Below are 12,566 nucleotides of genomic sequence, written 5' to 3'. Positions count from 1 at the left end.
TCAAAATTGCTAAAATCACTGGAAGCCTTGTAATTTTAGTGAACAGATGCCACAGGCAAGCACCCCACTCTGAAACGTGTTACAACTCCAGTGCAGTTCACCATCTTCCTGTTTTTTTTAAAACAAAATGTTTTTTTAAATTATGGACAAGATATTGATCTGCCCATAAAAATGGTCACAGTCCAATAAAGACAATTGAAAGACATGGTCAAGGGTGTGCCATTTAAAAAACAATTTCTGTTCGAGAGGAACACAATTGTAAAAAGTAAATTATTTTGGTAGTTCGTAGAATTTTGAAAGGCTATCTACTATTACATTAACCAGCCTCATGTCCGTTAAAGCTAGGGGGGACGCGAGCATTTGTCATTTAAAAAATTGGGTCGGAGTTCTAAAAGGTTTGGAAAGCACTGTCTTATAGAGTTGGGTAATTCAGATGCGGCTTGTTCTAGAAGGTATGTTGGGTGAGGTATACATTTGATGTGATCTTTGCAAGTGAAGCTTTCTATGGTTTCAAATTAAAACGTCAAGCCAGCTCCTGTTATGTTCCCTAGCTAGGCTCAAATAGTAAAGTAACCTTTTACCTGCATTTTCCTACCTCTCCCTGAATAACAGTTCTAGGAATGACCTTTTACCCAGTTACGTGCTCAACAAATGTCGATTATTTTCTCTGAAACTAGCCTCATTTATATTACATGAGGATTCCAAAAATCATATTTTAATCCCTTGCACATGACGTGCATAACAGGATCTACTCTGTACAAAAGTCATCAATATCTTCATCAACGGTCGACGGGACTATTTTGCATAGTTGCAATTGATTTAGGTTAATTTGCATAATTGCAATCGTAACATATTGATTTAGGTAGAACGCCCAAGACTACCTCCTGGGATAAAAGAACCACACCTTCACTAGGTAGGAGAGGAGACGCTTCTATGCTGACACTGACACGGAGGTCCATGCATGCTGAGGTTTCAACACGCAGCGGTCTGCGTGCTCTTGCGGGGTGTCCAACTTGTGACCAAGACGGGGTCCTTCATTCTCTCTCATAAGGTAATGGGGTTGGCTCTTTCCTAGGAGCTTCTTGGCTTCACACCTTCATACATGCTAGGTATACGTGGGTACATTTAGATAGGGTTTGCATCATAAGAGCACGTTTGATTACGGTCATGTTTTTGTGCCTGCATATATTCACTGTTTTAGCACAAAGGTAGAGTTCTACCTTCTATTTACTCTATTGGTGCTTGTAATATCTTATATTTGCTTCTGTCCATTGATTGTCGCAGCAAGCATGTTTTATGCTAGAATGACGCTGGTTCAATAAACGTTTGTTGAAAACGTCCCCAACGTTTATTCTGTGGATCTCTCTGAGACTAAGTGAGCACGATTGACTGAGCCAAAAGAACTGTACTGTTTCCACGATCCCTGAAGGTTCAAGGGTTGTCATGTTCAATGGTTGCCAGAAACTATTTGCTCCTTGGTGTAAGGTTCAGGGGCTTCTAGTAGCACTGTGAGCTAGCTGGTCTATAGGCTGACATATCCTGTGGGGGTAACCGGAATCGGTCTAGACACCAAACCCTCAATTTATGTTGTCCAACAAATGCGCAGATCCAATGTATTTTTAGGAACTACACTACAGTCCTCTCTGGACCGGAAACCAGCATCCTGAGACCGGTTTCGGGGTGTCACCCTTCATCGTCCAGGCTAGCTTTAATCCAGTGGATCACCAAGCAAGGGACCCAAGTCTGGGCACACCCATCCCACTTAACATAGAACCTTGTGGCGTTAAGTGGAATTATGTGGCATAGGGTGGAGTGTATTTATGTGAATTGTTATGTGGCATAGATTGGATTTATGTGGGTAATATACGAAACCAGAGAAATGAGGTGGAGATAGAAAAAGAAACTAGAGGGAAAGAGTAGTAGGGCAGAAAGAGAAACTGTGCTGAGACAGACAAGAGATGGAGAAAGAAATTAGTACCTGAAAGAGAAACCCAGAGAGAAAAAACAGAAACCAGAGTGCAAACAAAATAGAAATGGCAGACTAATGGTTTAGAGTTGGAAAGTACGAATAGATGTACGAGGTCAAAACCTCACTTTATAAGAACAAATAATTTCAGTGTAGTGAGCAAGGATAAAATATTAATGCATTAAGGGGAAAAATACCTTCGTCGGGTGGAAAAGAATATAGTATATTTATTTTTAACAGAAACTAGTCTAAGGGATGGATGACCTTTCAAAGGAGATGAAATTGTTGGATATGTTATGTTCGAAAGAGCAAGGAAAAGAGTAAAGGAAAGTGAATCACAACAAGCACATTTTATGGCGAGAAGATACTGTGTGTTTCTGTGCATGCAAGTGTGTGACTGTGAGAGTAATAAAAAGAAACAAACACGGGAGACAAGAGGGGACATAAAAGACAAAAAATGAGGGAAAACAAAATGAGTCTCATGAGATTGTGGGTACTTGAGCAGTCTGTGGGAGGCAGACAGAATATAGAAGGGATCTGAATTCCCTTTCCCTTTGAACCAGTGCAACAATAGTTCTGTTTTGGAATGAAATCGAGCTTCTAAGCTTGGCCGGTGCAGTCCCAGGATTTTATAAAGGCTGACACACACTGCTAAGGGACTGTGCCAGCAGTTGGAGGCCACCCAGTGTACATTTAAAAACACAAAATTGTCTTCTCCCAGTCTTGCATCTGTAACTATCAATTACAATAGGGGTGGTCTGTTGTAAACATAAGGGGGCAGATTTACAAGCCCCCTGCAACACTTTTGTGATGCCGTTGCGGCACGTTTGTGATGAACAGCATAATGAATGTGCCATGTTGCGGCCCATTTACGTTATAAAGCCCTGCGCCACATTATACCTGCGTCAGGTGTAATGTATGCAGGGTGGATGTTCCCACACAAAAAGCCAAATTTACAACATTTCACATTGTCACTCTATGCCTTCACTGCGTCAAAATCCCTACGCCTGCTAAGACCAGGCGTAAGAAATGACGCAGGGCTTTTTGAATGGGACTCGCCCATCTCTCATGAGCAACTGCAGCAATGCGTCACTTTAGGGCCAACAGATGCATCGGAATTTCTGACGCAGCTGTTATTCCTTGCTGTTATTCCTTCCTTCTATGCAGATGCGTCAGTTCCTTGTAAATGCGGCCCAGGGACTGTTGGGGCCCCTACTTGGCACACGGGCTTGAGGCGCTTTGGTGCAAATCCATTTTCCATATAACAAAAGCGTTACATGTTTTAATGGTTGGTAAAGACAACAGTTACTTTGAAACCCAAGGCGCTGACAATGCATGGGGGAAAGCCGCAGACTCTACACACAGCTCAATTTAGTATTTGTCTTTCTCACTCTGTATTTACACACCCTCTGTGTGTTTGTCTTTCTTGCTTTCATTTGACTTTTAGTACTGAATTTAAGCACAAAGTAAACAGTCATAAAACACAGTCAAAGTGCAGTAGAGCGAGAAAGAAGGCAGCGGCGCTATCCAAATAGCGTGCAGCGCCAGCTAGTGTAGAGGAAAGGTACTGTGTGCTTCTGTGCGTGCAAGGGGGTGACTGTGAACACTACAAAGAAACACAAACACAGGAGACGAAGGCAACAAAGCGAGCCAGAAAACGAAGAACGAGAGACAGAACAGGAGAGTCTGGTGCGAATGTGGGGTACTCGTACGGTCTGTGGGAGGCAGAAACAGAATGTTGTAGGGATCTGAGCTCCTTTTCTCGTTTGAACGAGTGCAATGAACAGGGGATCCGTTTTGGAATGAAATCGAGCCTCAAAGCACGGCCGGTACAGGCCCAGGATTTCACAAAGGCTGGCATATACTGCCAAGGGACTGTGCCAGCATTTAAAGAGGCCACCCAGTGTAAATGTATAAACACATCATTGTCTTCTCCCAGTTTTGCATCTGTAACTATTAACAATAATTGGGAAATAAAGAAAAAATGGCGCTCTGAGAGCATCAGAGATTTATGGGACAAACACGCAGGCGCCCCCTTTAAGGGGATTAGGGTAATTACAGTGAACCCTACAGCCTTCTCCACAACCTGAAATGGAGCAGCAGAAATGTTTACAACAGTTTGGGGAGTAAGACGTGGTGCATTGTAAGTGAGAGGGTCTAAGTCTTTGTGCTACAGAGCCATGGCACCCAAAGTGAACGGGGCAGTCTTTGTGCTACAGAGCCATGGCACCCAAAGTGAACGGGGCAGTCTTTGTGCTACAGAGCCATGGCACCCAAAGTGAACGGGGCAGTCTTAGTGCTACAGAATCTGTGGCACCCGAAGGGAGAGGGGCAAAGTCTTTGTGCTACAGAGCCATGGCACCCAAAGTGAACGGGGCAGTCTTTGTGCTACAGAGCTATGGCACCCAAAGTGAATGGGGCAGTCTTAGTGCTACAGAATCTGTGGCACCCGAAGGGAGAGGGGCAAAGTCTTTGTGCTACAGAGCTATGGCACCCAAAGTGAACGGGCAGTCTTTGTGCTACAGAGCTATGGCACCCAAAGTGAACGGGGCAGTCTTTGTGCTACAGAGCCATGGCACCCAAAGTGAACGGGGCAGTCTTTGTGCTACAGAGCTATGGCACCCAAAGTGAACGGGCAGTCTTTGTGCTACAGAGCTATGGCACCCAAAGTGAACGGGCAGTCTTTGTGCTACAGAGCCATGACATCCAAAGTGAACGGGGCAGTCTTTGTGCTACAGAGCCATGACATCCAAAGTGAACGGGGCAGTCTTTGTGCTACAGAGCTATGGCACCCAAAGTGAACGGGGCAGTCTTTGTGCTACAGAGCCATGACATCCAAAGTGAACGGGGCAGTCTTTGTGCTACAGAGCCATGACATCCAAAGTGAACGGGGCAGTCTTTGTGCTACAGAGCCATGGCACCCAAAGTGAACGGGGCAGTCTTTGTGCTACAGAATCTGTTGCACCAGAAGGGAGAGGGGCAAAGTCTTTGTGCTACAGAGCCATGGCACCCAAAGTGAATGGGGCAGTCTTTGTGCTACAGAGCTATGGCACCCAAAGTGAACGGGGCAGTCTTTGTGCTACAGAGCCATGGCACCCAAAGTGAACGGGGCAGTCTTTGTGCTACAGAGCTATGGCACCCAAAGTGAACGGGGCAGTCTTTGTGCTACAGAATCTGTGGCACCCGAAGGGAGAGGGGCAAAGTCTTTGTGCTACAGAGCTATGGCACCCAAAGTGAACGGTGCAGTCTTTGTGCTACAGAGCCATGGCACCCAAAGTGAACGGGGCAGTCTTTGTGCTACAGAGCTATGGCACCCAAAGTGAACGGGGCAGTCTTTGTGCTACAGAGCTATGGCACCCAAAGTGAACGGGGCAGTCTTTGTGCTACAGAGCTATGGCACCCAAAGTGAACGGGGCAGTCTTTGTGCTACAGAGCTGTGGCACCCAAAGTGAACGGGCAGTCTTTGTGCTACAGAGCTATGGCACCCAAAGTGAACGGGGCAGTCTTTGTGCTACAGAGCCATGACATCCAAAGTGAACGGGGCAGTCTTTGTGCTACAGAGCTATGGCACCCAAAGTGAACGGGGCAGTCTTTGTGCTACAGAGCCATGGCACCCAAAGTGAACGGGGCAGTCTTTGTGCTACAGAGCCATGGCACCCAAAGTGAACGGGGCAGTCTTTGTGCTACAGAGCTATGGCACCCAAAGTGAACGGGGCAGTCTTTGTGCTACAGAATCTGTGGCACCCGAAGGGAGAGGGGCAAAGTCTTTGTGCTACAGAGCCATGGCACCCAAAGTGAATGGGGCAGTCTTTGTGCTACAGAGCCATGGCACCAAAAGTGAACGGGGCAGTCTTTGTGGTACAGAGCTATGGCACCCAAAGTGAACGGGGCAGTCTTTGTGCTACAGAGCTATGACACCCAAAGTGAACGGGGCAGTCTTTGTGCTACAGAGCCATGACATCCAAAGTGAACGGGGCAGTCTTTGTGCTACAGAATCTGTGGCACCCGAAGGGAGAGGGGCAAAGTCTTTGTGCTACAGAGCCATGACATCCAAAGTGAACGGGGCAGTCTTTGTGCTACAGAGCTATGGCACCCAAAGTGAACGGGGCAGTCTTTGTGCTACAGAATCTGTTGCACCCGAAGGGAGAGGGGCAGTCTTTGTGCTACAGAGCCATGGCACCCAAAGTGAACGGGGCAGTCTTTGTGCTACAGAGCGCTGGCACCCAAAGTGAACGGGGCAGTCTTTGTGCTACAGAGCCATGGCACCCAAAGTGAACGGGGCAGTCTTTGTGCTACAGAATCTGTTGCACCCGAAGGGAGAGGGGCAGTCTTTGTGCTACAGAGCCATGGCACCCAAAGTGAACGGGGCAGTCTTTGTGCTACAGAGCCATGGCACCCAAAGTGAACGGGGCAGTCTTTGTGCTACAGAGCCATGGCACCCAAAGTGAACGGGGCAGTCTTTGTGCTACAGAGCCATGGCACCCAAAGTGAATGGGGCAGTCTTTGTGCTACAGAATCTGTGGCACCCGAAGGGAGAGGGGCAAAGTCTTTGTGCGACAGAATCTGTGGCACCCGAAGGGAGAGGGGCAGTCTTTGTGCTACAGAGCCATGGCACCCAAAGTGAACGGGGCAGTCTTTGTGCTACAGAGCCATGGCACCCAAAGTGAACGGGGCTGTCTTTGTGCTACAGAGCCATGGCACCCAAAGTGAACGGGGCTGTCTTTGTGCTACAGAGCTATGGCACCCAAAGTGAACGGGGCAGTCTTTGTGCTACAGAGCTATGGCACCCAAAGTGAACGGGGCAGTCTTTGTGCTACAGAGCTATGGCACCCAAAGTGAACGGGGCAGTCTTTGTGCTACAGAGCTATGGCACCCAAAGTGAACGGGGCAGTCTTTGTGCTACAGAATCTGTGGCACCCGAAGGGAGAGGGGCAAAGTGTTTGTGCTACAGAGCCATGGCACCCAAAGTGAATGGGGCAGACTTTGTGCTACAGAGCTATAGCACCCAAAGTGAACGGGGCAGTCTTTGTGCTACAGAGCCATGGCACCCAAAGTGAACGGGGCAGTCTTTGTGCTAGAGAATCTGTGGCACCCGAACGGAGAGGGGCAAAGTCTTTGTGCTACCGCAGTACCTCTGGTCTGGCGTGTTAGTTGGTGAAGGGGTGCAGCAGCCTTCCGCGGTGGTGGTTAGAGGCAGAGCTGTTGCTGCTCGCTCGGTCTCCGCCTGCAGGCTTGTGAGACCGCGGGCTCATTGACGCACTCACATGGGCATCGGAGTGGCCATGGTGGAGCGGAAGGAGGAGGTCAAGCTGAGCAGTGAATACTGTGGGAGGAGGAGGAGGAGGGAAGAAGTGTTGCCTCCTGATAGTGCATGACTCAGCTTGAAACGGGCAGAGCAGCGCATGCTGCGGGAGGAGAAGGGAGGAAATGTTGCCGGCTGATAGGGAATGGCTCAGCCTGAACTTCACAAACGTGACTCCCGTCATTCCCTGCCCCCTAAGCACATGTCAGCGCAATGCTAGGGTTCGTGGGCAGGTGAAAGAGGACGGTGCAGATGTGGGTAGATGTAGATAAAGAAAAATCAACACTCCCTCTGGGGGAACCATGTCTGACATTTGATCTCTGTCTTCGTCTGAACAACAAATGCGAAGAGATAAAAATGATGGCACTGTTTACACCAATGCTCAGAGGAGTGCAAGCACAGAGCGCTCCAATGTGTAAACTGCACTTAGAAAAGCTTTTTTTTTTTTTAAGTTCCTTTGGCAGTTGCTATAATGGGACAAGTGAAATGATACATACAACAGGGCCAATCCTCATGGCAGATTACAAAAGACTAAAAGGAGGGACTATTAAGCATATTCCCATACAAAAACAGGCATTTACAAAGGACAGTAAAAGCCAATCAAAGAGATGGGCGGCGATTCAAGCCCATATCTAGATACAGCATGTCTCGAAGGGACAGCTCATGTGCTACCTAGGCAAGACCCAAAAAGCAAGATCTCCAAAGGTTTGATAAAAGACAATTTAAGCATTTTTATTCGTGTTCTGAATTGTTTGAATTTAGAATCTGTCTGACGACCATCTGAAGAAATCAAAACCTTCTCAGGGGCTTCACTGATACACCTGGTCCTTTTAAACCAACAAAGAAGAGATTGGCACAGAAGCTGTAATATAAAAACAATGCATTTATTAAACCTCACATGAGAGAGATTGCATCACACAGTACCCTCAAGTCACTGTAGAAGGCATTCTAAGGAGTACAGAGAACAGGGGCCTTATATACTCACACAGGGGCTCAAAAGAAGGCGGTACAAGTACACATGAGAAGAGTTACACACACAGATGGTCATACAGAAACTGCACAGTCAACAAGTAGGAGGAGTAAAGAGTTGCTGACATCAGTTAGAACAGCCTGACCGTTCTATACTAGGAGCAGGTGCATTCTACTAGCTAGGCCCTTCTGAGCATGTGTGAGGTTCTGGAAGAGGGAGAAAGCAAATGGCTAGCACATAGCTAACTAAAATGGCTGCCAAGTACAAAATGGCTTTCAGCTCATGCTAACAGATCCCTGCAATCTTGAACACACCCTTTGACCTCTTTCCGGGAGGGGTTTGGCTCGAATTCTGCCTATTGGATAGAAAATGTACTTGGACTTTTGTTAAGTTGAATAGGGTACAGTACCTGCCATTTATACATTCTCTACTCCAGGGCTTATTGAAAAGATGTCTTAAGACTGTGTGATTAGGAGATTCGAACATTCTCAGGAGCAACGAGGCTATAGTTTGAAATTAAATATAACAAGGTTCAACCTAATCTGGTGTTTATAAAAAAAACTGTACAATAAGGTTGTATTTAAACAAAGTATTGTTAGGTTTGGCTGCATACATGTTTCATCATGTTATGAAGAATATTGTTGATATTCAGTATTAAGAAATATATTAATTGAATTGATTTTTGTAAAACTGACTTATTCAACGAGTTGTTTGTGACTTCCTCCAAATAGAATTTTAAGGAATGTGTTTATTGAATTGTTCAAACTTTTATACGTACTGTTGCCTTGTTGTGAAAGCTAGGATATAGGGGTACAAAAGGAATGTTAGACTCTGCACACACATCCCATTTGGGGTCTATGGTCTCGTCTATTCATGTAGTGCTGTTCAGTCACCATTTGCCTTTTTTGCTATTGTCTACAGGTGATGATGATATGTTGGTGAACCCGGACGCCTTAATTAAGTACATGAAGACCATCGACAATGCCTCCTGCTGCCTTCACGGAGCTGTGCAGCACCACTCTGTTGTGGTGCGCAGTGGAAAGTATGGGGTCACGCATTCCCTGTTCCCTCTCCCCAAGTATCCACTTTTTCTGTCTGGTGGCGGCTTCCTGGTGCCAGGGGCCGTCGTGACAACTCTCCACCATGCCTCCATCAAGCTGCCAGTATTCCCGCTGGACGACGTCTATTTGGGGATGCTCGCACTGGCAACCAACATCAAACTGCGACACAGCCCTCTCTTTTTCGTTTTTGGTTTGAATTATGAGACCTGTCCCTACAAGGCGGCGCTGGTTGTCCATGGAATTACAGCGGGCCATCTTTTAAAAATCTGGAAGGAAATGCAGGAAACAGAGTGCGAACCTGTTTTCAAATGGAACAAACGAATGACTTAAAACTTTGTAACAAGTTTTGGCAGACAACTGTCCAAGCAAGTGGGGGCGGTAGATTCTGATTGGTCAGCAGGATGGATAGCGAGGATGGCATGCCAGCCACTAAGTTGATGTGCAGGCCCTCAGACGTCCCCTGTGAAGAGTCTTTAATTCCTCTACCTGCTACCTGAAGAAGAAGAAGAAGTGTTTGTTTAGTGAAACATTTGCATCCATTTGAGGAGGCGGTTTCAGAACATACTCAGGGAACATGCTAAAGGTGCCTTGCTGAAAGCAAAATCCAGGGTGGAAAATGTATCCCTGGCACTGGCCGCAGCAGCACCGGCTAGCTGTGAAAAGGAAGTGGCCAAGAAGGGTTTTGGACCAGAAGGTGGTAAGGCAAGCGGAAGAGCAAGTTAAGACTTTGATCATCTCCTGAGTCACCTGACAAGACTGTTGGAAAGGTGTACTTTTTCAATATATTTATTTATGTTCAAAATAAAGACTTGAAATTGCAAACTTATGGTAGACCGAAAAATACCAATAGATTGGAAAATCAGACTACATCTCCAGGTTTTTCAGGGGAGAAAATAAATACCTCTAGCGAGCACATTACGAACTTCTGCAAAACCTACGTTGGGAAGTAATTAATGCTGGTAAAACGTCATTTTTAAATCAGTCATTAAACTGAGTGGTTTAGTAATCATTCAGAGGGTTTTAGTTGTGACCAGATTCCTGTATACCCCCTAATCTTGCAGGAATTTGTGTTTTTTGTGTGTTTTTTTCTTCCTAAGATTTTTGTTACTTTCTTTAAAGTTACCTCAAGGCGGCCTTTGGGTCAGCTTGAAGATGCACATTAGAAATTGTTAAGAACTTTGTAGGCCATGGCTGCTATTCCATGTCCAAAAAGAGGTAAGGGGTTTTTATGCTTCAAAACCACATAGTGATAACATTACTGAAAATTATCACATGACCTTTGATCTACAGTGACTTCTCAAAAAAATCACATGACATAAAATGGGATCCAGACCAGAGGAAATTATTGTTTGTCCTATGACATAAGAGTTCCTCATGTTCTCTTTGCCGATTATTAGTACCCATTTGACAAAATTGTCTCCTTAAGATGTTTTAGACTAATATCAGCACTGAAAAGGCAACATGTGATTGTATTTATTCTATGAGTTCTTTGTCAGATGCACAGAATGCAAAATACTCATGTTTTATAAATGTGCAGTGAATATAATTTTGTCAAAATGCAAGGATGATGAAGTGATGATTATTTGTATCCTCTTGTTGTGTTGTGTTGTCTTTTTATGATGGCCTTTTATCAAAACCTAATAAATTCAATTTTATATCCATATCCTAGACTACAAGAGCTGAGGTGTCTGCATGTTTTTTCCAACCCTTCGTCTAAATGGGGACCTCTCCTTAGGCAAAGCAGAGATATATTTTTCACAGGCATTGGCACGGGAACAGTTAGACTTGTCAGCTGTTGGTTTGGGTTCCCCTATTTTTTTGCCTCTGATGTCCTGTTTTATTCCTGTGCTGAATTTTGTTTCTGCTAGGGTTCTGTGCACTTTACCACTGCTGATCCGTGCTGGAGTGCAAGTGCAAACATGATGGCACTTGGTTTCGCCATGACTGGCATATTTGATTTGCCCGTAAGTCCCTAGTACAGCGCACCAGGGGTGTCCAGGGCCTCCAAATCAAATGTTATTAGTGGTTCTGCAGCACTGATTGTGCCACCCACTCAGTAACCCTTTAAAGATTGTTCAGACCTGCCACTGCAGTGTTTGTGAGTGCAGTGCACCTATATTCCAGGCTCCAACCTTCCCTATTACTACATTTAAGTAATTCCTAAGGTAGGCCCAAGGCAGCCCCCTGGGCAGTGTGCAGTGTATTTGAATGGTAGGACATGTACTGGTGTGTTTTACCTGTCCTAATAGTGAATTTTACTTTTCCCTATTGCACGGCCTATCTCTCCCATAGTGTACCATGGGGATTGCCTTGAAATATCTTTTTAGTGTAGTTTCCCGTTGGGAGCAGATAAGGATTTGGAGTTTGGTGTCTCAAGACTCTCAATTAAAGAATGCATCTTTTGGTGAAGTTGGTTTTTCAATTGTAAGTTTGAAAATGGCACTTTTCGAAAGTGGACATGTTCTTGCTTAACCATTCTGTGCCTCTGACTGGCTGTAGAATACATGTCAGGATGGCAGTTGGGCTAATTGTGCATTCACTCTAGACGGTCACACAAAGGAAGCTGCAGTGCGCCCTGCATATCCTGATGGCCCATCACCAGGCTGATAAGTCTTCCTGAGCTAGACCTGATGGGAGTTGTAACTCACATCTGAATAGGGCTGGGACTGTCCTCACACAAAGCATTCTCCACCCCCTGTAATGTGTCTATAGTTAGGGCAGGGAAAGGCCAGGTCTTGTGCACGACAAAGACTTTTCTTTGAAGTTTGCCTACTTCAAAGGCAGAAATGGGTATAAGTACTGGACCTCTGACACCCTAATCACAGACCACTTCTGGATTGAGGACATTCTGCCAGGAAGAAGAGCTGGATGCTGTCAGGAGGAACTGCCACTCTGCTGTTTGCTTTGCTGTGCTGGCCTGCTGCTTCTGATCTGGTAGTGAAAGGACTGGACTTTGCTTGTTATATCCTGCTTTCTGAGGTACTTCAAGGGTTTGAGTTGAGCTTATCTTCTGTTAAGAGGTGTCAGGGCCATCAAAGACTTCACCTACCAGCACCTGGTCTCTCTTGCTGAGAGTTCTGTCTTGCCAAGTGGTGCCAAATCCCATCCCTGGGCCCTTGGGAGTGAGTTCTGGTGAGTTCTAAAAGAAAATAGACACATCTGCTCACAGTCATTCAGAATCATCGCATCCTGGCATAACTCGCCGCTGCCTGCACCGAAGTGTGGTTGCCGCTCAACACACCGGCCATGCTTACAACGCAGGCCCCA

At 45.9% G+C, this 12,566-nt stretch overlaps 1 protein-coding gene across 6 annotated transcripts in view; it reads left to right on the top strand.

Moving 5' to 3' along the window:
• LOC146782899 (UDP-GlcNAc:betaGal beta-1,3-N-acetylglucosaminyltransferase 9-like) overlaps window positions 1-10,977 on the top strand; it is a 242,393-nt gene extending 231,416 nt beyond the window's left edge. For all 6 annotated transcript variants that reach the window (XM_085637421.1, XM_085637423.1, XM_085637422.1 and 3 more), the window contains exon 3: window positions 9,160-10,977. In XM_085637421.1, the coding sequence (XP_085493547.1) occupies window positions 9,160-9,629 (470 nt within the window). In that variant the 3' untranslated portion in view covers window positions 9,630-10,977. The remainder of the gene's footprint in view (window positions 1-9,159) is intronic.
• Window positions 10,978-12,566: the final 1,589 nt, after the last annotated feature.

The sequence above is a fragment of the Triturus cristatus genome, chromosome 12 (genome assembly GCF_964204655.1).
Source record: "Triturus cristatus chromosome 12, aTriCri1.1, whole genome shotgun sequence".
Taxonomy (NCBI): Eukaryota; Metazoa; Chordata; class Amphibia; order Caudata; family Salamandridae; genus Triturus; species Triturus cristatus.
This window is presented reverse-complemented; position numbering and strand designations above follow the sequence as displayed.